Source organism: Myotis lucifugus, unplaced genomic scaffold (genome assembly GCF_000147115.1).
Source record: "Myotis lucifugus unplaced genomic scaffold, Myoluc2.0 scaffold_10, whole genome shotgun sequence".
In the NCBI taxonomy this organism is placed as follows: domain Eukaryota; kingdom Metazoa; phylum Chordata; class Mammalia; order Chiroptera; family Vespertilionidae; genus Myotis; species Myotis lucifugus.
The window spans coordinates 7,862,020-7,885,609 of NW_005871058.1; the positions used below are offsets into that span (position 1 = coordinate 7,862,020).

The 23,590-nt window shown below is 52.4% G+C and overlaps 2 protein-coding genes across 7 annotated transcripts in view; one reads left to right on the forward strand and one right to left on the reverse strand.

Moving 5' to 3' along the window:
* The window catches only part of PLEKHG6 (pleckstrin homology and RhoGEF domain containing G6), a 19,579-nt gene extending 12,978 nt beyond the window's left edge, over positions 1 to 6,601 (forward strand). For all 6 annotated transcript variants that reach the window (XM_014451596.2, XM_014451595.2, XM_014451597.2 and 3 more), the window contains 3 exons: positions 4,702 to 4,847; positions 5,502 to 6,188; positions 6,360 to 6,601. In XM_014451596.2, the coding sequence (XP_014307082.1) occupies positions 4,702 to 4,847; positions 5,502 to 6,188; positions 6,360 to 6,369 (843 nt within the window). In that variant the 3' untranslated portion in view covers positions 6,370 to 6,601. The remainder of the gene's footprint in view (positions 1 to 4,701; positions 4,848 to 5,501; positions 6,189 to 6,359) is intronic.
* Positions 6,602 to 6,779: 178 nt separating this feature from the next.
* TNFRSF1A (TNF receptor superfamily member 1A) lies at positions 6,780 to 20,307 on the reverse strand. The gene is made up of 10 exons (XM_006084138.3): positions 19,977 to 20,307; positions 11,969 to 12,122; positions 11,627 to 11,755; positions 11,290 to 11,439; positions 10,969 to 11,047; positions 8,912 to 8,985; positions 8,686 to 8,790; positions 8,330 to 8,358; positions 7,870 to 8,122; positions 6,780 to 7,719 (listed from the first exon to the last, which is right to left on the reverse strand). The coding sequence occupies exons 1-10, from the start codon at positions 20,013 to 20,015 to the stop codon at positions 7,412 to 7,414; spliced, it is 1,320 nt and encodes a 439-aa protein (XP_006084200.1). The 5' UTR covers positions 20,016 to 20,307; the 3' UTR covers positions 6,780 to 7,411.
* Positions 20,308 to 23,590: the final 3,283 nt, after the last annotated feature.

Below are 23,590 nucleotides of genomic sequence, written 5' to 3' on the forward strand. Positions count from 1 at the left end.
TTAGATAGATAACAGTCCTTGCTTCAAGAGAAGAAACAAGGTCATTCTGATTAAGCAAATGCATGGTCACAGCCCTGAAACCCTTCCACAGAGACCAAGGATGGTTGCTCCCCAAGGTTCCCGTATGAAAGACTGCTTTGGCTATGGTGCCCCTGACAGAAATGAATCCTTAGAAAGAGAAGCCTGTTTGTTAAGTTGTTGTTTCCTGGGAGTTGTTTCCTAGGGTAGCAATATTCAGTTTTAAACAGAAACACTTTGGAAATGTGTCAGTGGGAGACAGCCAAGGGGAGGCATCTTGGAGGCTTGTCGAAACATGGAAACACAGACCTGAGTTCAGGTGAGAAATGAGGGTGAACTATGTAAATTGCTAAAAGAGTAAATCTTAAAAGTTCTTACCACAAGAAGAAATTTTTTTCTAACAATGTATGGTGATGGATGTTAACTAGACTTAGTGTGGTGATCATTTCATTATATATCCTATATAATAAAAGCCTCATATGCGAACTGGTTGGCCATTCAACTAATCAAAGCATAATATGCTAATGATAAGCTAAGGCCGCTCAACCGCTTAATATGACATGCACTGACCACCAGGGGGTAGACACTCTGACCAGTAGGTTAGCTTGCTGCTGGGGTCCAGCCGATCGGGACTGAGCGAGATGGGCTGGACTTGCCCTGGAGCCCTCCCACAGTCCCTCTCCGGCTGGCCAACCTCCCGCATCCCTCCCTGACCCTGATCCTGCACCAGTGGGGTCCCTCGGCCTGGCCTGTGCCCTCTCGCAATCCAGGCTGAGGGGGACCCCCTCAAGTGCACAAATTTTGTGCACTGGGCCTCTAGTTTATATATAAATGTGTATATTTATATATATTAAATCATAACCTTGTACACCTGAAATTAATATAATGTTATATGTCAATTATACCTCAATTTTAAAAACAGAAGAGGCATTTTGAACAAGGAAAGAAATCTTATTGTAGATTATTTCTAAAGAATGCAACTTCATTATGTTTAAGGTGTTTAAGTCAAATTAGTGTTCCTCATAGAGCTTGCTGTAATGAATAGATAACAATGATTTGTCATTAGCACATCAGGCAGTTAGGGCTTCTGAAACTTCTGAGAATATGTGAAGAGTCTGTTCTTTAAATAATTTTAAGCATTCTTTCCGCAATCTTATTTATGATATCGTATCATAATATGGACAGATTATTTGAGGAAAGAAAAACCAGAGCTTAGTCTCTGTTTAAATACTGTATTAAAAATTCTGAATTGGGGGAGTAAAAAATAAATATGGGTTTTTTGCCATTTAAAAAAAAGAAGAATGAATTAAGGGTGAAAGGAGGAACCTTAAGATTGTATGTCCTCCAGCCCTGTGGGCTGCCACTTCCTTAAATACCTAAAACAGGATGGTGACAGTCCCCAGGAAGGCAGAGGTAGGGGACAGGGCTGGGGGTGGGGTGGGGGTGGTTTTAGTGGTGACTGGTCTCCAGCTGCCCTGCTTCAGGCCCCTCATACTTCCCTCTCTCAATATGGAAGGGTGCTTTTCTCTGTCCCACTCCTCCAAGAAAAAAACATGGTGTCGATTGGGGGGGACGGGGGCAAAAAAAAAGGCTTTCCTCTGTGAAAAGATGAGATGTCTTGAAGTGTGTATAGGAGTGGAGCTGAGGACAAAACTGGAGAACAGCCCAGCCTGTAAGGACCGCAGAGGGAGCCCTGACTTGCAGGCAGCCTCCCTTCTGTACCAGCCCCGCCAGCAGGACCTTCTCCTTTTCCTTTGGTTCCTAGTCCCATGACAATACCCCCACCCCTTCTCCTTTTAGAACCCCCAAGGGACCACAAAAAACGTGCTGACATTTTATTATGCAAAATAATTGAGCCCCCTGGTAGTCTCACTACTGACTAACAGAGGAAAGGAGGTCACTTCTGATGCCTAAAACTCCGGCCTCCCTTTGCAAAACAAAGAACGGAAGCTTTGAAATTAATTTGTCCTGCTGTTATCTCACACCAGATTCTCAGAGAACCCCTGCTCTCTATCCCCATCAGTCACTGTAAACTGCAGAGGGCAGTAGAGGATCTACAGCAACCCCCAGGGGTCAGATATTTTTTCTCCCCTCACAGAAATGCAGATGGAGATTTATTCCTGGCGAGTCTGCCCACAGTGGCTTAAGCTTTTAGAGAAAAGGAGCTTCTCAGGGGAAGGCAGACTGAATCTTGGGAAATGCCCATATTTAGGGGATGAGAAGAGGAAAAGACACCAGTGACAGGAACAGAAAGAGATGAAGGCCAAGAAATGAGAGGCGGGGCGGGGCCCAGCTCGGGTTGTCTGTGTTCTCGCAGGAGTCATTACGTGTCTCTGGGGAACTGCCGTGACAATGGGAACTGCGTTGTTTGTAAACTGTTTGGCCCGAAGCCCAGCCCGAAATGGGCGCTCCATAAATGCTTGTTGTTGTCATCATGAGACGGGTGGGGGACCTCAACATCTGGGGGCCTCTGGAAGGAGAGCGGGTGGATGTGGGAGCCGCCCCAGGGACAGCGGGACAGGAGGAATTTCCTCTGAAGGCGTCAGGTCCCCGCCAGGGCCAGGGAAGAGTGTATGCTGAGAGGGCCCTCCCCTCCTGTTCCTGGCTGCTGGGGTGTCACAGTCTGGCTCAAGAACCAATTTCCTCTTCCTTTCCCACCCTGCCCCCAGCATGTCTTTCCTGTTATCCCTGCTGAGAAAACCTCTGGGTTACTGGAGAGGCTTTGGGGTGGCCAGGGACCCTTCAAACAGCCCCAGCCCCTGGTGTCTGAGGTCCCTGCCTCCCTGCTTCCTCCTGGGGCAGGGCCAGGGGCAAGGTTAGTGGAGATGCTGGTATTGGATGTTCCTTACAGACACCCCACCCCCATTTCCAGTTATTTTCTTCCACACACTGTCCCTATCCTGAACATCCCAAACACTGCATTGAACTTTGGTCTTGTAGGGTAAAAGGGCTTGGCATCTAAGCAGGACAAGCCGGCTGTCCTGGCCACTCCCAGGCCCCAGAATGGCCCCTCCCACACTCAACACGGAGAGGGGACAGGGAGAAGTCCCTGGCCTGGTGTGCTGGGTTCCTGCTCCCAGGCACCATCATCCCTTGCTCTGGCCAACAGACCAAGTCTTATGGGACCGCTAAGAATCCTCACAGTGCTTTCTCCCTCTGGAGACTGACTGGACAGCCAGGGCAAGGAGAATTGGAAATAGAAGCTCATGTCGCTGATGTCATTTTCCTATTCCTGTCCACCATTCTCCAATATGTCTCTTGTCCTGATCTCCCTAACCACTGTGTTCCTGAGAAGCTTTAGGGAGGTCTAGGCACCCAATAGTTGCTGGTTCATATACCTGAAGTGGGGAGATAGTCAAATGTTTACCAACCAGAATGGCATGGGCACCAACCAATCAGAGTGGAGCATTGGGAAGGCGGCGGGTCTTAGAGGTCCTCTGCTGAGCAGGATGCTAACTGTCCCCTGCAGTTGCTGGATTTTGGGGAGCAGGGTAGTCCTAGGGAAAGGAGGCAGAAGGCTCAGACAGCAGCCCTTGGCTTACCAGCATGGAAGTACTTGAGTATTTTAACAACGATGGGCCATCCACTGAGTACTGACATCAGCAGTGCCCCCAGAAGCCGCCAGTCCCTTTCACCACACCTCCTCCTTCAGCCTCTCCTGGGTTCCTCGGCCTTTCCTCCTCCTCCCCCAGCAGATGTTATCCTTTCACAACTCTGAACCCTTTCTGCTGCCCTTGATTACTGCCCTGAGACTCAGGGAAAGGCCCAGTCCCAGTGCTGTTTCTCTCTACTGTGCAACTTTGAGCAAGTCCCTTCATCTCTCGAAGTCTTGTTTACTCATCTGTAAAATGGGCTAATATCCATGCCTTTCCACTCTGCAGGGTGATAGTGTGTCTCAAATGACTGTGTGCATGTGGAGGTGCTCTGTGAACCACTTCTCAGATGTCACTATTTTATTCTGATGATGCCCCTATGAAAACATTGGGGCAGGAAGACAGAAAACATAATGTATCCTCTCTCCAAACCTCTTGAGACAGCCTTGTTTTCATCTCTGAAGGACAGCAGAGTCCTCAGCGCAGGACAAAGCCTGCCTCTACCCATCCTGGTGGCAGAAGGAAGAATAACCTGAGGACGCAGAACTTATACCTCACCATCACCACCAATCAGGGAGGGCTTCCTGAAGGAGGAGGCAGACCAGATAGAGGGCTTGCCAAGGGGCATGAGAAGCAGAAAGAACTGTATATGGAGGAAAGAGGGCTTTCTGTCCAAGAGTGCAAATCCTGGTTCTGTCCCACTTTCTTACTGCATGATCTTGGCAGTCACTAACCTCAGTCTCCATTTCTCAGTAGCAAAGTAGAAGTAAAAAAAAAATAGTATCTGCCTCATCTGGTTGTTGTGAAGACTAAAGGAGATAATGTATGTAAAGCACTTGCCCAGTGCCTGGCATACAGCAAATGCTCAATAATCAAGGATCTTTTTTTTTTAGATTTTTAAATCTTTTTAAAAATTCTATTAGAAAGAGAGAGAGGAGAGACATCGGTCTGTTGTTCCACTAATTTATACACTCACTGGTTGATTCTTGTGTGTGCCCTGATGGGGGATCGAACCCACAACCTTGGCATATCAGGATGACACTCTAACCAACAATGATCAAGGATCTTAATGGAAGTATTCCCATCCCAGGTCACCCTGCAAAAGCTGAAGGCACAGGAATATGTCCAACAGAAGAGGGAACTCCTGGCCCTCTACAGGGACCAGGACCAGGAGTCTCTGAGCACCAGGCCCTCCACGCCTTCCCCAGAGGGCTCTCAGAGCAGCGTGGAAGGGAGGTAAGACCCACAGGGACCACCAGCTCTCCCACAGGAAGGAGGCTGCAGGTAAAGAGGGAGAGACGGGGAAAGGCTGCAAAATGATATGACAGCACTTGGGGCAATTAGAAATAGACTGGGGAACCCAGGCTACAGGTTGGAGAACAGGTTGGCATCAGCCATGTGCAGGGCCTCCTGGGGCAGCCTAGGAGGTTGGCCAGCCTAGGGTTGGCGCAGACTGAAAGAAATAAACACAAGAAGCGTGAACTCCCTGAGAGGAGCAGGCTCCCCAGGCTGGGGATGGAGAGTGAAGGCCAGTAGGGATTTGCAGAAAGTCAGAGCGGCAGGGACCAACTTAGTTCAAATTCCCAGAGTGTGAAAGGTTCATCCTTAAAAACAGCTGTTCAGCAGCATGGCTGGAGAAAAAAGAGCCATCAGGGGGATAACCTCGGATGTCAGGAACCCCACAGAACATACCTGAGCACTTACTTGACACAAGGACCTGGACCAAGTGTTGTGAGCTTACAGTCCAACCAGAGATGATAAAACAGTGTAAAGGTGATACCAAATTAAATTGGGAGGAGGGACCATTTCTGAATGGAGTGATCAAGGGATACTTCCTGGATTTGAACTTGACCCCTGAGCATCTGACTCTGACCATTCGTTCATTTGTAGGAATTCTGAGTTCTGCACCGTCATCCCCCACCTGGTGGTGACGGACGACACGGATGAAGACATTCCCTCGGTACCAGATGACACCTCAGACTCTGGCTACAGCACTCTGATCCCAGTCTCCCCCAAGGAGTCCCACACCCCACTGAGCCGGCTGCGCCCGTGGGCCCTTCGGCGGCACCCCGGCTTCACCCTCTCCGCCCTGGACCTCCGGGATGTTACTTTGCGCCCCCAGCCTCCTGACCCCCAAGCTCTCCAGCGCCGAAGCACCCCTGAACTGCCAGGGGAAGTTATCCGAAGAGGAAGCAGTCTTCCCAGGGGAGAGCGGCCCGCCTGGTCTGAGGAAGAAGATGGGACCTCGGTGGGGGGGAACGTGGTAATGGAGACCTTGCACAGGGCCCAGCTTCGGGGGCAGCTCCCACACTCCCCGACCCACGCTGACTCTGCTGGGGAAAGCCCCTGGGCATCCTCAGAGGACGAGGAAGAAGAGGGGCCCCTCTTCCGGAGACCCTCCCCTGGCCCCCTCAGTGCTGAGGACATGCTCAGAGAGATCCGGGAGGAGCTGGCCAGCCAAAGGATCGAGGGCAGCCCGGAGCCTGGGGACAGCGGGCCTCGGAAGCTGACTCGGGTCCAATTGCAGAGGATGCGTGGGCCCCACATCATACGGCTGGACACCCCCCTGTCCACATCGTAAGTGCTGAAGGGAAGGTGGCCTGGGAGGGAGCAGAGGGGAAGGAAGGCCAGGACAGAGTGGGCGGAGTGTCAGGGTAGGAGGTCGGTGGGGAGGGGTCGGTAGAGCCAGAGCAGGGGCCATGGCAGGGCCGGGCCCTGAGCCTCACTCTTCATCCCCTGTCTTTTCAGAGAGGTGTGAGGAACACGCAGGACCTTTGGTTTGGCATTGCTTCCCGAGGAAATCTCTCTCCCAAGAGTGCTGGCCACCACCACCCCGCCCCCCAGGACTGCACCTCAAGGTCCACACTCCCCATGAGGAAGCCTGGCCCGGGATACCCCGGGCTCCCTGCTCTAAGAACTCTGGGGATTGAGCGCTGTACATTGTGTACCATAGACACCGAAGCCCCACATAAAGTTGTGCATAAAAATGACTGCCCGTCAGCGCTGAGGGGGGGAAGAACCGGAGGGGGTAGCAGTGCTCACAGGCTGCTCCTCTGGCAGCCCGCATGATGGTGGCGGGGGACCTGGCCCGAGTGGACTTGTCACCATCCCACCCAGCGGGACCCAGGTCCGGCCCCGGGCTCCCACCACCACTCAGAAGACCGCTCCTTCCGGGAGCAGAGCTTTAATTCTCCAGGTTTAGTGTATTTACAGAAGTCCAAGCTCCAGCGGGAGGCTCCAGGGTGTGTGCTTGTCCCTGCCGGGGAGAGTCCAGCTTACTCTGTGCTTGTCCAGGCAGGGACCGGAGGGGTGCCAGGTTTCGATTAGCATGACATAGTTGATACGGATTGCTTATGGACTGTGGAAAAGGCCCAGGGACCAACCAGGGCTGCTAAAGGGCCTTGATGGGTCCTCCAGGCGAAACAGGAATGAGGCATGGCGCCTGCCGTCCCCACAACCACCCGCTTGGGCTCGGGGCACACTCAGACTCTCACAGCCGCACACAACGCATCTATCCATCTACATTCTCTCCCTCCCTCTCTCTCACACACACACATACACGCAAATGCACACGCACAGCTGACCCTCCGGCAGTGCTCAGCTGAGAGAGCTCTGAACACTGAGGGAGTAGCACCAAGTAAGTGGCTGCCAGCTCATGCCTGCCCCTCCAAGACCCTGCCTCTGCAGAAAAAAAGAGGTCCAGAGGGCATCTTGCGAAGTACTTCAGAGGTCCCAGGGCAAGAAATCGCCGTCTTCGGGTCCTCGGGTCCTCAGGGCAGGCCCCTCCCGGGGGCGTGGCCTCATCGGGGAAGGTGCGGCTGCAGGGAGAGGGAGGCGGGGCCGCACAGAGCCGCCTCGATGTCCTCCAGGCAGCCCAGCAGGTCCATGTCGCGGAGCACGAGGCTCAGCAGATCCAGGGTGGCCTCGCGCCGGGGCGTGCGCTGCCGCCAGGCCGCCAGCATGCTGTAGTGCGCCTCCCGCAGGCAGCGGCCGTTCTGCAGCTCCAGCCGCTCGATCTCGTTCTCGCTCAGCCCCAGGCGCCGCATGAACTCCTTCCAGCGCGACGGGGGCACGCTGTCCACCACGGCGTACAGCATGGCTGGGTCCGCTGCAGGGAAGCGGGGGGTGAACCTGGGGCTGCGGCTCCCAGGCTCGCCCGGGCCTGCCGGCTCCCGGCTCATGCACGTGCTCTCTTGGAGCCCCGCCCGCCTGCACCCCCACCGGGATTCCTGGCTGGGCTTCCTGGCTGGGTGCTCACCCTCTGGGCGCTGCGTGTAGGTGCTGCCCTCCCACTTCTGAAGAAGGGTGGCCGTGGGCGTGGAGGCTGGAGCCGCTGTGAGGAGAGGGCCGGCCTGCTGGTGGGATGGGGCCATCTCTCTGGGCGGTGGTGCAGCTCTGAAGTCGGGCCAGTCACCAGGGGTAAAGGTGGAACTTGGCATGGAGCTGGGGATGGGACTGAAGCCTGTGGTGGGGCTGAAGCCTGGTGCGGAGGGCAGGAGCTCCGGCACCCCCTGAAAGAGACGAGGTACAGCATTCGTGGGGGAGAGTGAAAACAGCCCGGCCCTCTTCATTCTGGATGGGGTTGGGACTAGAGGGAGTTAGAGGATCCTGAGGGTCAGGGACGACAATACCTAATTTGGTTCTTACAAGATTACAAGGGACAGTCAGAGAAGTGGGGGGTGGGGAGAGTGGGGGAGGGATCCCTGGTTTCATCTTACCTCCTTTACAGGTGTCGATTTCCCACAAACTGAGAAAAAAAAGAGAGACAATATGTCACAAATTTCACTTCCTCTCTCAGCCCTGGCGCCCATACTGGGGCCGGCCCTGGGGACTTGTGGTGACATGCTTCAGGGCCTATGTAGTCCCAGGGATGAGAGAGCTACTGATGCAGTGTGACCTCTTACCGCCATCCAGGGCCACCTCCCACCAAGGGAGCCCCACAGCGAACTAGGGGGATGCTCACTCCCCTCCTCACTGGTGCGCTGGTGCCTCTTACCACACCGGTGGGTCTTACCACCCGGCCTCTTCTCACGTCCCCACTGGCACCCTTTCCCCTCCCAGAGGCCCCACTCACCAATGGACTGGAGCTTGGGCTTCCACCGTTGGAAGTGGCATGTTAAGCCCATGAAGAGGAGGCATAAAAGGCAGAAACCAAAGAAGATCACCAGGGACAACAGCACTGGGGACAAAGCAGATTGTGATCAGGGCGGGCTGCAGGAGGAAGCAGGGCTGATGGGTGGGTGCCGGGGCAAGGCTACGACAGGGCAGGTGAGCATGGGCATCCGGTTATTTCTCCTCACCTGAGTCCGGAGAGCCCCCAATAACTTCACCTGTGGATGGGCACAACTTCGTGCACTCCGTGTTTTTCTCACAACTAAAAGAAGAAATTGCGCAGGTGAGTAGGGGCCCTACCATAGGAATACAGGTTAAAAAATAAAGAAAAAAACACATTGTGGAGGATTCTCTGCTTTACAAGTATTTTAACTACCTCTTGAAAAAGAATGAAAATTAAAACTAGCTTGGGAATTGATGCAAAGGAATGAAACAAATGAACCACAAAATCATCTAATTTAGCCCTAGCTGGTCTGGCTCAGGGGATAGAGCGTCAGCCTGCAGACTGAAGGGTCCCGGGTTCAACTACGGTCAAGGGCACATGTCTGGGTTGTGAGTTCAGTTTCCAGTAGGGGGCGTGCAGGAAGTAGCCAATCAATGATTCTTTCTCATCATTGATGTTTCTATCTCTCTCTCCCTCTCTGAAATCAATAAAAAATATTTTTTAAATAACTTAATTTAAAACTGGAATTGATCTTGAAGAGGCTGTGTAGGAAAACAGTTAAAAGCAGTCAGGGTTGGGGGTTTAATTCCAGCCCAGTCTTTGGCTAGCAGTGTGACTCCAAGCAAGTCATGTAACCTGTATGTCTCGGTTTCCTCATCAGGAAAACAGGGATCCTACCCACCTATCAGGATTGAGGACTGAGTGAGAAAATCCTGCCTGATATATAGTAAGTGCTCAACAAATGGTAGCTGTCATTGGATTGTTACTTTATCATTGTTCTGCTGAAGAGAATCCTGTGGCAAAGAGAGGTTAAAGAGCTTTTTCTCAAGATGGCACTGCTATAGATAATAGCTGACTTTGAGGGAGGAGTCCAACATGCATGTGAAAAATTTAAAAATACACATTGCTGGCCGGCACCAGAGAGCACTCTAGAACAAACACATCTTCCCATGTTGGGAGCGGTCACTGGGCAGCGTGGAGTGATGAGAACTCCATGGGAGGCCTAGAAGGACCTTGAAAATGTGAGTTCTCACCAGGAATCTGAAAGCAGAAAGATTCAGATTCACAAGCTCATGATGAGAACCATATGGGATGGGTGTAAAGCTCTTTCAAGCAGAGACAAAACTTAGCGGGAAAAAGAAGAGTTTCTTGTCAGACATTTTGTAGCTATATATCGTGGTTCTTACAACTTCGCCAAGTGGATATCATTATACCCTTACTTTATTTTTTTAACATATTTTATTGATTTTTAGAGAGAGGAGGGGAGAGGGAGAGAGAGAAACAAACATCAATGATGAGAGAGAATCATTGATCAGCTGCCTTCTGTATGCCCTCTACTGGGGATGGAGCCTGCAAGCCGGGTTTGTGCCTTAACAGGGAATGGAATTGTGACCTCCTGGTTCATGGGCCAATGCTCAGTCGCTGAGCCACACTTGCCAGGCATTACCCATACTTTAAAGGTAAAAAAAACTAAGACTCTGAGATGTTACGTCACGTGCCCAAAGGTGCACAGCCAATAAATGGCTAGGTTGAGTAAACCCAGGTCAGTTCAACTTTAGAGCTCTCAGAGTTTTTTCTTTGCAAGCAAGTATGCAAGAACATCCAGGAGTGAGAAGGCCTGGTCAAAGGGACTGGGGAGGAAATACCATATTGCATGAAACCTACGATACCATCAACACTAGGAGGCACCGTTATTTGCATAAAACACTCACACAGAGCTACCAGTTAAACCATGCTACAGCATCCACTGTTGTCAGATGCAGTCTGATTTCAGAGATGTGAATTAATTATAGGCACTGTCACCCAAGAATTTCAATGTCAAAAAAAGAAGAATCTGAATGCCTGAGTTAGGAGAACTACAAGTCCCTGGTGTCTGAGCCTCTATCCCCAAAGACTTCTTAAGATTTGACCGATAAGTTGGGGGAAAGGAGAAGGTCTACCTGCTATCTTGACATGAAGTGTCTCCCACTCAACCAGTGGGAGCCAGAGCACCCTGGGGTGTCCCCCTTGTCCTGCTGGTGGCTCTCACCACAGCCACCCCGGGCCCCCTGACCCAGTGCCCAGCAGCTGGGAGATACTCACTTATCACAGGGGACGCACTTGTTGTCTTTTAGGAAGAACCCTGCGTGGCAGGCGCACACGGTGTTCTGCTTCGCACTGCCTGTGGAGAGAGGGGCGGCACAGTTAGAGGAGGGCTGGCCTGCAGCCTGAGGAGCAGGGCAGGAGCCGGGAGGGCCCGGGATAGATGGCCCCAGTGGAGGTATCCCCACAGACTGCAGGAGTGGGAAGGATAGAAAGTGCTGCCTCTTGGGGAAGGGGTGCAGAAAGGGGGAGACCCTCCCCCTAAGACAGGGCCCACCCCTGCAATGAGGATGGGGCTGGGGTCAGGAGGGCCATGCTCACAGGGGATTTGCACCGTGCCATTGAGGCAGGGGCTGCAGTTCCGGCACCGGAAAAGAGTGTCACTCAAAGACTCCTGGTACTGGTTCTTCTTGCAGCCACACACGGTGTTCTGGTCCACTGTGCAAGGAGAAATCTCCACCTGGCCCATTTCTGGTGAGAGGAGGAGATGGGGTAGGAGCCTCTCCTCTCTCTGTGGCACGCACTCACGCCCACCCACGCACTCTATCACACAGGCACACGCACTTCTGCCCGCACCCAGCAGCACAGACTTGCACACCCTTCTCAATGCCCACCTGGCCCATCCTACTTGGAGCCCTTGCCCTCTCCTGAGACTCACCTTTCCGGCATATGGAGCAGCTGATGCATTGACTGAGGTAGTTCTCGGAAGCAGTATAGGTGCCATTTTCACACTTCTTGCAGTATGTGTCCCGCCCTGGGGCTGGACAGTCATTGTACCGGTAGGTCCCTGTGATTGGGAGGGTCTGGATTAGGCTGCAGCCGAGAGCTCAAGGAAGGAACTCCATGCTAGGGAAAGCAGCCTGGGCCACCTCTCCAGAAAGGAAAGGAGGGAGAAAATCTCAGTCAGAGAGAAGCAGCTAAGTTAGGAGACTTGGGGACAAAAGGAAAGAAAGTAGCAGGACCCATAACGAGGAGATTCACGGTTACCACTTCCTCCTACCTTTATGGCACTTCGTACAGCAAATGGAGCTATTAAGAGAGTGGGTGTATTTTCCGTGGGGACACTGGCTGTCTCTCTTCTCCCGGGTCCTGGAGTGAGGGACCAGACCAATAACCCCTGAGGGGTATATTTCCACCACCAGCACCAGGAGCACCTGGGGAAGAATCAGTAGAGGAGATCCCATCAGGATCTAAGCTTGAACAGCTGGCACCGTGCAATCGCGTGCTTAATTGTCCTCTAGTTGTTCTGTGTAGTAATGACCTATGTCCCTTCAACTCAAGTCTGGGAGACCCCAGGCCCAGCTGTATCTTTATCCTGATTTCCCCATAGCAGCTAACAGTGTTGGACACAGGGCAGATGTTCAAGGAAGGTGTTTTGTTTTTTTTAATTGGGAACTGATAGGTTACCTCAATTCTGCCCCTTCCTTCCCAATAAGCAGTCCCAAGGATTGAGCTTGTTTCTCCATCTGAGTGCTGTGTTACCACAAAGTGAACGTTCGCAGAGGTGGCCGGGGGATCTGTGCACTTTTCCTCTTTTATGTTATACCAGCAACAAGGTTCTCAGTCACATCACAGTGGAATGGAGGTAAGTGATGTCCCTGTGGGCACCACTCCTGGGCAGCATGCAGAAGCAAGAGTTTCTTGATAAATTTGTATCAAAAACTCACTCAGAATCCCACCCTCCGACTCTATGCCACACCCCTTCCACCACCTAATCTGCACAAATACTCCAGGTCAGCCAGGGCCAGTGGGAGGGGAGTCAAAGGATGGGGGGGGGGGGGTGACAAAATTCCCATGAAGACAGGAGTAGGCAAAGGCATGTAGGTTACATGCAGCTGGCACTGGCCAGAGGCTGGGGATCCAGCTCAAGTCTCAGTCAAGTCAGGAGCGAAGGGGGGACCAGGGAGTCCGGAAGCTCTTTGCACACTGAGGCGTTCTGGAAGCCTCGGGGCAAGCCCATGGCAGCTGACTCACTGGCCCATTTCTGGCTTAGGTGCCTGGACAGCAAAGCCAGGGGTCAGTGCTGAGCTCCATCCAACCCAGACTTCGCTCTTTGTCAGCCTCTTGCTGGCTTTTCCTAGTTCTCGGTTTTTGTTTCTCTGCTGTAAGAGCTGTTTATGTAAAGAAAAGAGGATGTTCTCAAAGTACATTAAATAATGGGGAGCCACAGACTCATCAGGTCATGGAAACCTCGGCCCGGACAGGAGGGCCTGGCAGCCCGCAGCCCCAGGGGCCCCGCATATCAACAGGCAGTTAGGCAGCTCACACACCTCAGTCACCCCCTGGGAGACGCTGCAGCAACCCAAACGCCCGGGCCTCGGGCACCCACAGGGGAAGCCTCGCTCAGAAACACAGCAGCAAACCCGAGCAGCTCCCCAAGAGGCACGTCCCCCTCCTCAGAGGGCAGCGGCCCTTCCTGGCCCACTCCGGGTGGGTGGGCAGGCGGGCAGGCAGGCAGGCGCTGCACCATTTCCCCTGAGCAGGACTGGGGCTTCCAGGGCAACAGGAAGAGTGTGAGAAGTTAATGAGAAGAACTTCCTGATCCCAAAAAGAGCGCTTTCCCCGAAGGAGAGCTCAGCACCTAAGGTCGTGGGCACTTGGCATTCCGTCCAGGAGGCTGGGAGCTAAGCCAACCAGCAAAGGCAGAGCCAGGAAGAACTGGGGGAGGGGGGGAGGGGGGCGCGGGAGGGGGGCTTCCAGTTCCAGGACAGCCTTGGGGGGAGCTTTTCAGGGACCTCAGCCTGTGAGGAATAAACTTCCCAGGACGGCGGGAGGGAGGGAAGCTTTCTCGGCCATGTGTCCCCTCTACAGCAGCACTTTGGGGGTTAAGTCAAATCCGGGAAAGGGAAATCTTTTCCCAGAAGCACCGCCCAGTGACTCAGGCCAGAGGGAGGGAGAGGACCTGGGGGAGGGGAGAGGGAACCAGCAGTTCCCCAGCTCCTCAGGGGTCATGAGTCAGCAGAAAGACTAAGGGGCCAGCCAGCAGTTGGTAGCACCCGATCCCTTCCTCCTGTGCGCCCCCTTTCCTCCCTCCCCTCCCTCTCAAAAGAGCCAGGCAACCGACCGCTGTCCCACTAGGCCCCTGTATTTCGGGAAGTGGCTCCCTCTCCCATTCCAGCCCAAAGGGAAGTCTCCCTCGACCCCTGGCTTCCTCCCATCAAGTCACTACCCACCCCTCCCTGAGAGCCACTCAATCCCTTCCCCAATTTCTTCCCACCCCCCAGCATCCTTCCTTTAGACTAGGCCCCGTCCTGGCTCCTCCTCCCAGTTCAACCAGTCCCTACAGATGAGCCCCATCCCTGGGTTCTCTCCCAGGCCCCAGTTCCAGAAGGAAGCCAGCTAAGGCTGCCCCCCTCCCATCGGGTTTGCTGCATTCCCACAGCTTGGCTGGTTCTGACCAGTTAGGTCGAGTTTGGGGACTTCTCTGGGCTCCCAGATGATCCTTAGGAAATAAGGCCAGTTCTGCCTCCTCAGTCCCTCCCCAAACACACTGGCAGCATAGGAAAACCTCGGAGCCCTGAATACCCACGTCCAGGAGAGAACAAACAAGAAGGGATGCCAGACAGTCAGTACCATCGCCCAGGTCTCTTGTGGGCCCAGCAGCGGCACCGTTTGTTAGCACTGGCTGGCTCCAGTGAGCACCATCCTTAGCAGCTGCATCTTGCAGCAAAACAGCAGAAGCAGGTGAGCTCAGAGCACCCAGACCCCAGCTTGTGTAACTGTAACTTGGAGCAGGGGAAGGGCAGGAAGCCGGGGGTGCCTGTGGAGAGACAGCTGAGGGGGTGGCCCAGCACCCCTCCAACTCCCCCACAACTTCCGTCTGGGGAGGCTTTGAAGTTCGACTTCCTGTGCTGGGGCTGCAGCAGGGGGTGGAAAGCGACCCTGTGGTCTACTCTGACCCAGCCACCTCTCCAGACTGCTCAGCTCTTCCCTTCCCCCGTAAGAATTTTTTAAAGACTTTTATTGGTTTTTAGAGAGAGAAGAAACGAGAGAAACATCAGAGGGGAAACATGGATCAGCTGCCTCCTGCACATCCCCTACCAGGGATTGAGCCCGCAACTCAGGCATGTGCCCTGACCAGGAACTGAACCAGCAACCTTTCGGTGCACGGGACGACACCCAACCAGCTGAGCCACATGGGCTAGGGCCCCTGTAAGAATTTGTCCATTACATTGGGTTTGTTCACTTAATGTCAGAACCTTTGAGGAGCTCATGAAGCTTCTCTAAAGCCCCGTTGCAATCCCACCTCCCTGCCCTGAAGCCCTCCATTAATGAGGCTTCCCCTACCCAAGCTCATTAGAGGCTCAGCCCCCTGTGAACTTTAATAACACGAATTAACTTTATGTATTCTTGGCACTTATCATAATAGAATTATCTTGGGTGAGTAGATATGATCTTCCCACTAGACCATAAACTCTCTAAGAGACCAGAGAGAGTATCTTGGTCAGAGATAGTGGCCTATCTTCTTGGGTATCTTCTCAGCACCCAGAACTGGGGGAGCAAAAAAAAAAAAAAACAAGGTTGACCTAATGGCTCATCGGCCCTCCACTCCAGGTGAAGCCAATGATTTCCAAAGAGGGAGTCAGTGTCCCCCCTCCCCTTAGGAATATGTTTATCTCCAGGGGAGAGTTCTTAAAGTACCCGCCTCCATCCCACACATGCACACCCTCACTGGAGATTGTGATAAGTGCCCCCCCCCCCCCACTCTCCCTTTGAGAGTCACTGGTGAGTAAAAGCAGCACCTACGAATGATACAAAGGCCGATAAGAGTTTGAGAACCTCTGCTCTGGCTTGTTAGGACACGTACTTCACTTGGCTATTCCCCGGACCTTTCGCAGGCCCCAAATTAAATCCATCAATCTCCTGCCCTAGAGAAATGTCGCACCACCAACTTCTCAGCACCAATGCTGAGACCTCTGCCACCTTTCTCTCCTCGGGGCCCTCCCCACCTCTGCTGCCATCCAGTCTGTCATTCCTCTTGCCAGTCCCTCCTCTGATCTCAAGGCCCTCTCCATGGCCATGGTTGCCTCACACCGGGATTCCTGCAACTGCCATCCAGCAGACTGCCCAGCCCCTTTCCTGCTCCAACCCATCCCACAGACTTTCTTATCTGCACTCATGCTTCAACTTGCACTCACATGTGTGGGAATCTTCCTCTCCAGAGCCTGACCTCGACATCATTTCCACAGGTCACTGCTATCCTGGGAATAGCAGAGGTGTCTCACTACTATTCTGAACACATTCCTGGTCAGTGGGCCCTCAGAGAACCCTTTCTGAATGAATGAATGAATGAATGAATGAATGAATGAATGAATTCCTACACCTGGGACCACGGTTCAAGATTCTCTTTTCATCCCCTCCCACACTCCCTCCAATTTTCTCATTTCTTTCTTTCTTTCTTTTTTTTAATCCTCACCCGAGGATATTTTTCCATTGATTTTTAGAGAGAGTGGAAGAGAGAGGGAAAGACAGAGAGAAATATCAATGTGAGAGAAACACATTGATTGGTTGACACCCGCATGAGCCCTGACCAGGGACCCAGCAAGGGGAGGAGCCTGAAACCAAGGTACATGCACTTGACCAGAATTGTGCCCTTGACCGGAATCAAATCCGGGACCCTTTGCTCTGCAGGCCAACGCTCTATCCACTGAGCCAAACCCACTAAGGCTCATTTCTTTCTTTTTGTAAATTTTTAATGTTTTATTTTATTTTATTATTGATTTTAGAGAGGAAGAAAGGGAGAGAGAGAAAAAAAAACATTGTTGAGAAAAACATTGATTGGGGGATTGAGCCTGCAGCCCAGGCATGTGCCCTGGCTGGGAATCAAACCGGTGACCTCTCGGTGCATGGGACAACACTCAACCAACTGAGCCATATCAGCCAAGGTTCATTCTCATTTATTGTTCCTCAACATGGTCTTCCACTCCAGCCAAGGTGTTCAGCTTCCTGCCACCACCACGCAACACAAAAACCCCTCTCTCCCTTCTCTAATTTTCCTCAACCAGTCTCCCTTCTTTCTAGCCACCCTGCCGGTCAGTGACTTCAAATCTCAGCTCTAAATCCACTTTTCCTTTCTCTTTTTTCTCCTCACCCCAGAATATATGTTCATTGATTTTTAGAGAGAGAGGAAGAATGAGAAAGAGAGAAACATGGATCCGTTGCCTCCCATATGCACCTCACACCCCGACTGTACCCCATGCCCTGACCGGGATGGAACTGCAACCTTAGGTATGTGCCCTGACCGAGAATAAAACCTGAAACCTTTTAGTCTATGGGATGACACTCCAACCAACTCAGCCATCCAGCCAGGGCAAATCCACTTTTCTACAAGGTTTTCTCTGCCTCACCCCATCTAACCAATCTTTTGTTCCTTTAGTCAGTCAACAAATAGTTAAGGAGCAATCAATCTATGCCCCAGGGCCCTGGCCAGTGTGGCTCAGATGGTTGAGCATCGACCTGTCCCAGGCACCAAAAGGTCCCCAGTTCAATTCCTGGTCAGGGCACATACCCAGCGTGTGGGCTCCATCCCTGGTCAGAGGAAGTCTGAGGATATTTCTGGAAGAGGAAGTTAACACCCTGAGGAAGGAGAGGAAGGAGCCATAGGTGGGCAGGGACTCAGAAGAAACGGCATCACAGGTGGGAAATGCAACTGATCAGTGTTTCTCTCTCTCTCCCTCTCCTTTCCTCTCTCTCTAAAAAAATAATCAATAAAAACATATATTTTTTCAAAATCTACGCACCAGGGAGGCAGAGATGAAACAACACCACTCATTCTCTCATGAGTTCTCCACGGTTGCAGTCACTTGTAGGCTCTGCGGTCTGTGCAAGATGTGCTCCAGGAGCACAGACACCAGAGTTGAGGTCTGCTACCCAAGAAAAGGCAGCTGGACAACACTCCATTGGTGTCCCAGGGCACCACGTCACGATGCTTTTGTGAAGATTTCCCTCCACACTGTTCCAAAATCATATTTTTGCTGAAAGCTGTCTTGGCTCCTAGACTGTAAGCTCTTTGAGAGTAGCAACGTCCTGTTTGCTTGTCACGCTCTCTCCTGTATTCTTTCCCACTCCCTCCCCAACACACACACACACACACACACACACACACTCTGTGCTCTGAATTGCCCACTGAATGGTGAGCAGCTGGCAAGTTCATGGACAGCCTTATCCAGACCTTGCATACCACCTGTTTCCCCTCCAACTCCAGGCTGAGGTGGTGTCAGACTCTCATCTGGGCTGGATCAGATCAGCCCCAGCCCCCAGACACTTTCCTTTATTTGTTTGGGCTACTGTCCCCTGTTTTCCAAATGCAGTAGCTATCAAGTAATGACTACTGTACTTTACTATGGACTCCTAGCACTAACGATGTAAAAGCTAGCATTTACTGAGCACTTTCTATTTGCTATATCCTATCCCTCTTCTAGAACGTAGACTCTATGAGGGCAGTGATTTTGTGTATTCTGTAGTCCCAACACCCGGAACAATGTCTCTAGCACAGAGCAGACACTTAATAAATTAAATATTTAATTTATATCAATCTATTTAATCTTCCAAACAACACTATGAGGTAGTGACTATTACGTCCATGTTAGAGATAAGGAAACGATGGCATGGAGGGCTTACATAACCTGCTCAAGTTTAGGCAACTAGCATGTGAGGGAGCCAGAACTGAATCCACTGCCAAACAGAGAAGAGAAGATAGCAGAGCTGCTGGATGGGGTGACCTGGGAGGCCAGCCGTGAGAGAAGGGAAGAGATGGGGCTGGGAGACAGGAGGTGGGAGAACCCGAAGATTAGGGTAGAGAGAGGTTGCGTGGGACACTAAGGTCTAGAAATATGGAAAAGAGGGAGAGGGAGGGAACTCAAGAGAAAGGGTTTCCAAAAGGAGACTTTGAGAAGTCTGAGGAGATTTCTGGAAGAGAAAGTTAACAACCTGAGAAAGGAGAGGAAGGAGCCATGGGTGGGCAGGGACTCAGAAGAAACTGGGCATCACAGGTGAGAAATGCACCTAGCCAGGTGTGTGTGTGTGGGGGGGGGGCGGCGCGGAACTTGGGGCATCTGCACAGGGTGACTTTAGACACGGAGAGTGATAAGGGTTACCTGACATAAGACCAAGGCAAGAGAAAGGGACATTTTCCAGTGACGAAAACAACTTTCTTCCAACTTCCTCAAACTGACTCTAGAAGAAACCAAGGGATTGTTGTCTAGGGCTGTGGAGAGGGGCCGGCAGGCAGGCAGAGGGACAGTGTCCAGGTGGAGCTGGTGCTAGCTACCTAGAGAAGAGCAGTCCAGCAGAGGCCACCAGCCTGGAAACTGAGGCGGAGGCAGAGGTTGAAGAATGCCCCCATTGGTACCAGATTTACCACTGTAAGTGTGGCGTCTCAAAACAAACAAACAAACAAGAACGTCCCCAGTGGGAGGCCTCAGCCTGGGGGGAGCCCTGGACATGCTCTCCATAGGCGGCCCATGCCAGTGCCCACTCCATTCCCACATAGCTCCCACCATATGCCACCCCAAACTTACCACACCCACCTACCCCCTCTCCCAGACTCTGTTTCCCCACTTCACTATCGCCCAACTCCTGCCTCTAGCAGGGTTTGCTCTCCCGCTGGCAGCCGCACCTCCACACCCCAACTCACTCCTGGGCCGGCCAGCTGACCAGAGGGCCCGGCCAGAGTTGTGAATCATCTGGAATCTGAGAGACTGACTTCTTCCCCGACTCCTTTCCTTTCCTACCAAATCTGCCCCACCCTCGGCCATCACCTGTCCCCACTTTTTCAGACACCCCTTAACCCCAGCGAACTTCCTTGGCTGTCAGGGGCCAGGGCTCCCTTTCATTCCCCACCTTTCAAACTTCTCCCCTGCCCCTGATTCAGGGAAACCTGGGCTTCTGGCTGAGGTCAGGCCATGGGCCCTCTCCCGGCGGCGGGGCGGCGGCAGCGAGGGCTCCTTCCAGCCCGCCGGCGGCACCCTGCGCCCACCAGCCCACTCCGCCCTGGTCCCTGGTCTCACCAGTGGCAGCAGTGGGCCAGGCACGGTGGGGAGGCCCATGTCCGGCCAGCTGTGGCCTCTTACTCCCCCATCAGGGCTCAGGCAGCGGAGGCAGCAGTGGTGGCGGCAGGCGAAGTGGCATCCACCGAGTCCCGGAGTCCCGGGATGAGCCGGTCAGGAGGTCCCAAGAGGAACCCTGGCCTTAGGTGGGGGAGTGAAGGGTTGAGTTTGGGATGAAGATCAGGATCCAGTCCCAGGGGCCTCAAACCCTGAAGGCCAGAACCCGAGCCTGAGCCCGGACTACGAGAAAGAGGTGGGAGGGAAAGGGAGAGAGGCTGATGGGTGTTGCAACAGCAAGACAGGAAGGACTTGGGGGAGGAGGCTGGAGGAGGCGGGTAGAGGCGGGAGGAGGGGGCAAAGGTTTTTTAACTCTTTGTAGCACAGTGAGAGGCTCCACAGTCCTGGATCCACCAACCTGACCCTCCCAACCAAATACCCACGCGCAGTAAGCCCCCTCCCTCCTCACCCCCATTCCCTGGCTTCTCCCAATTGAATAGCAATAGACAGAACCAGGGTTTTGGGTTCAGATTCCCTGGGGTACAGTTCAGAGTCCTCTGCTTTTTAGCTGGGTGGTCTTGGACAAACAATCTAAACTTTCTGAGCCTACTTTCCAACGTGCCAAATGGTGAGACCCCATTTCAAGTGGTTGCTGTAAGGATTGATTGAAACAGGGCAGATAGGTGTCTGATACATGACAAGGACTCCATGTTCCTCAGTAACTCTTCCCGTTCTCCCAGAGTTCTCCACTGACATCCTCATCTCCCACTTTCTTGGGAATGTACCCCTCCAATCTAAACCTCCGAGTAAATCCTAACCCCAGTTTTCTGCCCTGGCTTGTGGCCTTCACACCCTCCCCCCAATCTGGTTCTCACCCAGCCTGTGCTAGGCTGCGTCTCACAGCTGCTGAGCCTGGCTCTGCCACCAAACATTGGTGGGACCTCCACTGGGTCTTGGCTCCCTCGTTATGGAGTGAGAAGAACAATGCCTATCCCACCAACACAGGAAAGCGGTGTCACGAGGATTAATGAGATCACATCTGTGAAAACGCTTTGGGAATTCCAGATATCTCAATCAGATATTACTAATACGTTCCCAGAGCCCTTTTCCCAAATATCATTCTGTATTTCAGTCCAAAGCGACCTTCGAGATCATCTACTGCACCTTCTTGTTTCATAGATGAGAAAACTGAGAGCCGGAGACACACAGAGCATGTTCCCTGAGGACCCTGAAACCCAGGGGCCCATTTTGCTACCTTAGACACATGGCCACTTTTCTGTCTGTCCCTCTGGTTCAGACCCCACTCCCTGACTCTGGGTATTTTATGTCACCCCAATTCGTGCAGGACATCTCCAAAATGAATCACACAAGGGTACAATGTTCACTCAAATGTCCTCTGAACAAAATGACCTTCCCTCGACCCAGCCCAGGCCCGTGGTCCTCTGGTGGCTGAGTTTGCTAGAAATGCAGGAAGACAGAGAAGTGAGGTCCAAGGGCTTTGTGACTTGGAATCAGAGCTCCTGGTTCCTTCTCCCCTTGATCCAGCAGCTCAGCTCCCTCCCCCAGAGTCCACCCTGCCTGGCTTTTCCTGGCCTCCCCTCTCTGATCCTAAGGACAGAGCATTCATAGGTGAGAATGGAGCTTGGATGTCCCCACCTTGGGCTGACTCCACTCCATCCCACCCCCCAGCCTCTGAAGAACTGGAGAGTTGAAGCTGGACTCAGAGGAACTCACCTCTACCAACACACAGGGAGCCTCCAAGGATAGTACAGTGGACCGGAAGCAGGGCTCTCAAAGCAGAGTCATTGGAATCAAGTGCAAGAGTCAGAACGCCCAGTTTCCACTGTGAAGAAGCAAGGAGGGCCACAGGCTCCTCACCTACAATACGGGGAACACCCCAGTACCCTCATGTCATAGGCACTGATAAGTAAATACATATAAAGTGTTTAGCAAGTGTTTGTGGGATACCAAGGATTCAATAAGAAAGAGGCAGCAATATTAACCGTTTGTGTTAATAATTAATAATGACCTCAATGTCCTAGTTTTAATGTTACAAGGAATTTTAATAGTCTCTGCCAACTGTTCAAGCCATTACACATAGCCTGGTAGAAAAAGAGAATCTCTATCATTGTTCAGGATAAATGCTAATTCACTCAATAAGTTTAAAGTTTTGAGAAATGTGGTATTAAATTGTTTTTATTTTATTATTTATTATTTTTTTAATCCTCACTCTAGAGGGAGTAGAAGGGGGGGAGGGAGGGAGAGAAACATCAATGTGAGAGAGACACATTGATTAGTTGCCTCCTGCACCAGCCCCAACCAGGGCTGGGGATCAACCTGCAACCCAGGTATGTGCCCTTGACCCAGAATTTAACCCACAACCCTTTGGTCTGAGGGCCGATGCTCTAACCACCGAGCAAACCAGCCAGGGCTCAATAAAACTGTTTTTAAAAAGATGGTGAGAGTTAGATAGACCTAGGAATATGAAAAGCTAACTAGTTTCATGGAGAAATTTCTTCCAGGCAAAGAAGAAGGAATAATGGTGAGAGAGAGAATGGGATAGATGGAGAAATCGAAGAGGAGCAAATTAGGGGATGACAGAATTGGTTGTTAGGGTCTATGGAGCAAAGGATAGAGAAGAGAGCTTCAGATGGCAGAGTCCCCCCGCCCCATCACCTCTCTCTCTCTCTCTCTCTCTCTCTCTCTCTCACACACACACACCCACACACACACACACACACACACACACTCCACAGCAGTACAGAGTGATCCAAAGGGCACTGGACTCCAGATGAGGATGATGTGGGTTCAGCCTCAGCCCTTCCATCCTGACTCTGTGGGTCATAGAAAGAGACCCAGGTTCCAGGCTGGTTCTGTAAGAATCATGAACTTGAGCAAGTTATGTCGCCTGCTAAGGAAAAGAAGGCAACTTAACTGGATCTTCCCTAACACTCAAATTCTAACTCCTAACCCTGAGGTCCAGGGGCAGCATATAGATACGGGATGGAGAGAAGGAAACCCCACAGAGTGGAAACTCCACAGGCCAAGACAACTCCAGGTGGGGAGGAGCTGATTACCATTATCTGTAACAGGTCAGCTGTCCAACAGGACTGCCCACCCCAGCCAGAGGACAGGCCGCTGGGGACAGGTGGGGCAAGGCTGGGCTGTGGCAGAGAGTACACAGGGCGGACTGAGCCTGAGGGCTCTGACGGAAGAGACTGTTGTAACACCACCATTTCCCTCTCATCAGCTTGCGTCTAGGAAAGGGAAGTCGGAAAGCACCGCATCAGTTCCTGGTCACAACCTTATCCATCTCTCCACTCCCTTCACTATCTCTTCCTCTTTTCCCAAGATGCACTTGGCTCCTCAGGACAGGGAGACTGTAACTGAGGGGAGTAAGACCAGGGCAGTAAGGGAAATGTCCGCAAAGTGACAAGGAAGGGTAACTTCTAGGTTTCAAGTGTCATGCTGCAGTGGGGGGAGGAACCAGGGGCTCGAAAACCCAGGCTCCACTCAGACATCCCTCAGTCTCTTCTCTATGGAAACCTGGGAGGGCCTGGCTGGTGTGGTTCAGTGGT

Bases quoted from the DNA above. Each gene is read 5' to 3' on its own strand.
- TNFRSF1A (XM_006084138.3), bottom strand. From the start codon at position 20,015: ATGGGCCTCCCCACCGTGCCTGGCCCACTGCTGCCACTG. The intron at 11,048-11,289 runs GTGAGCATGGCC...CTCTCTCCACAG, and splicing joins TGGCACGGTGCAAATCCCCT to GCAGTGCGAAGCAGAACACC. The intron at 8,359-8,685 runs GTGAGTGGGGCC...TTTTTTTCTCAG, and splicing joins GCCCAAGCTCCAGTCCATTG to TTTGTGGGAAATCGACACCT.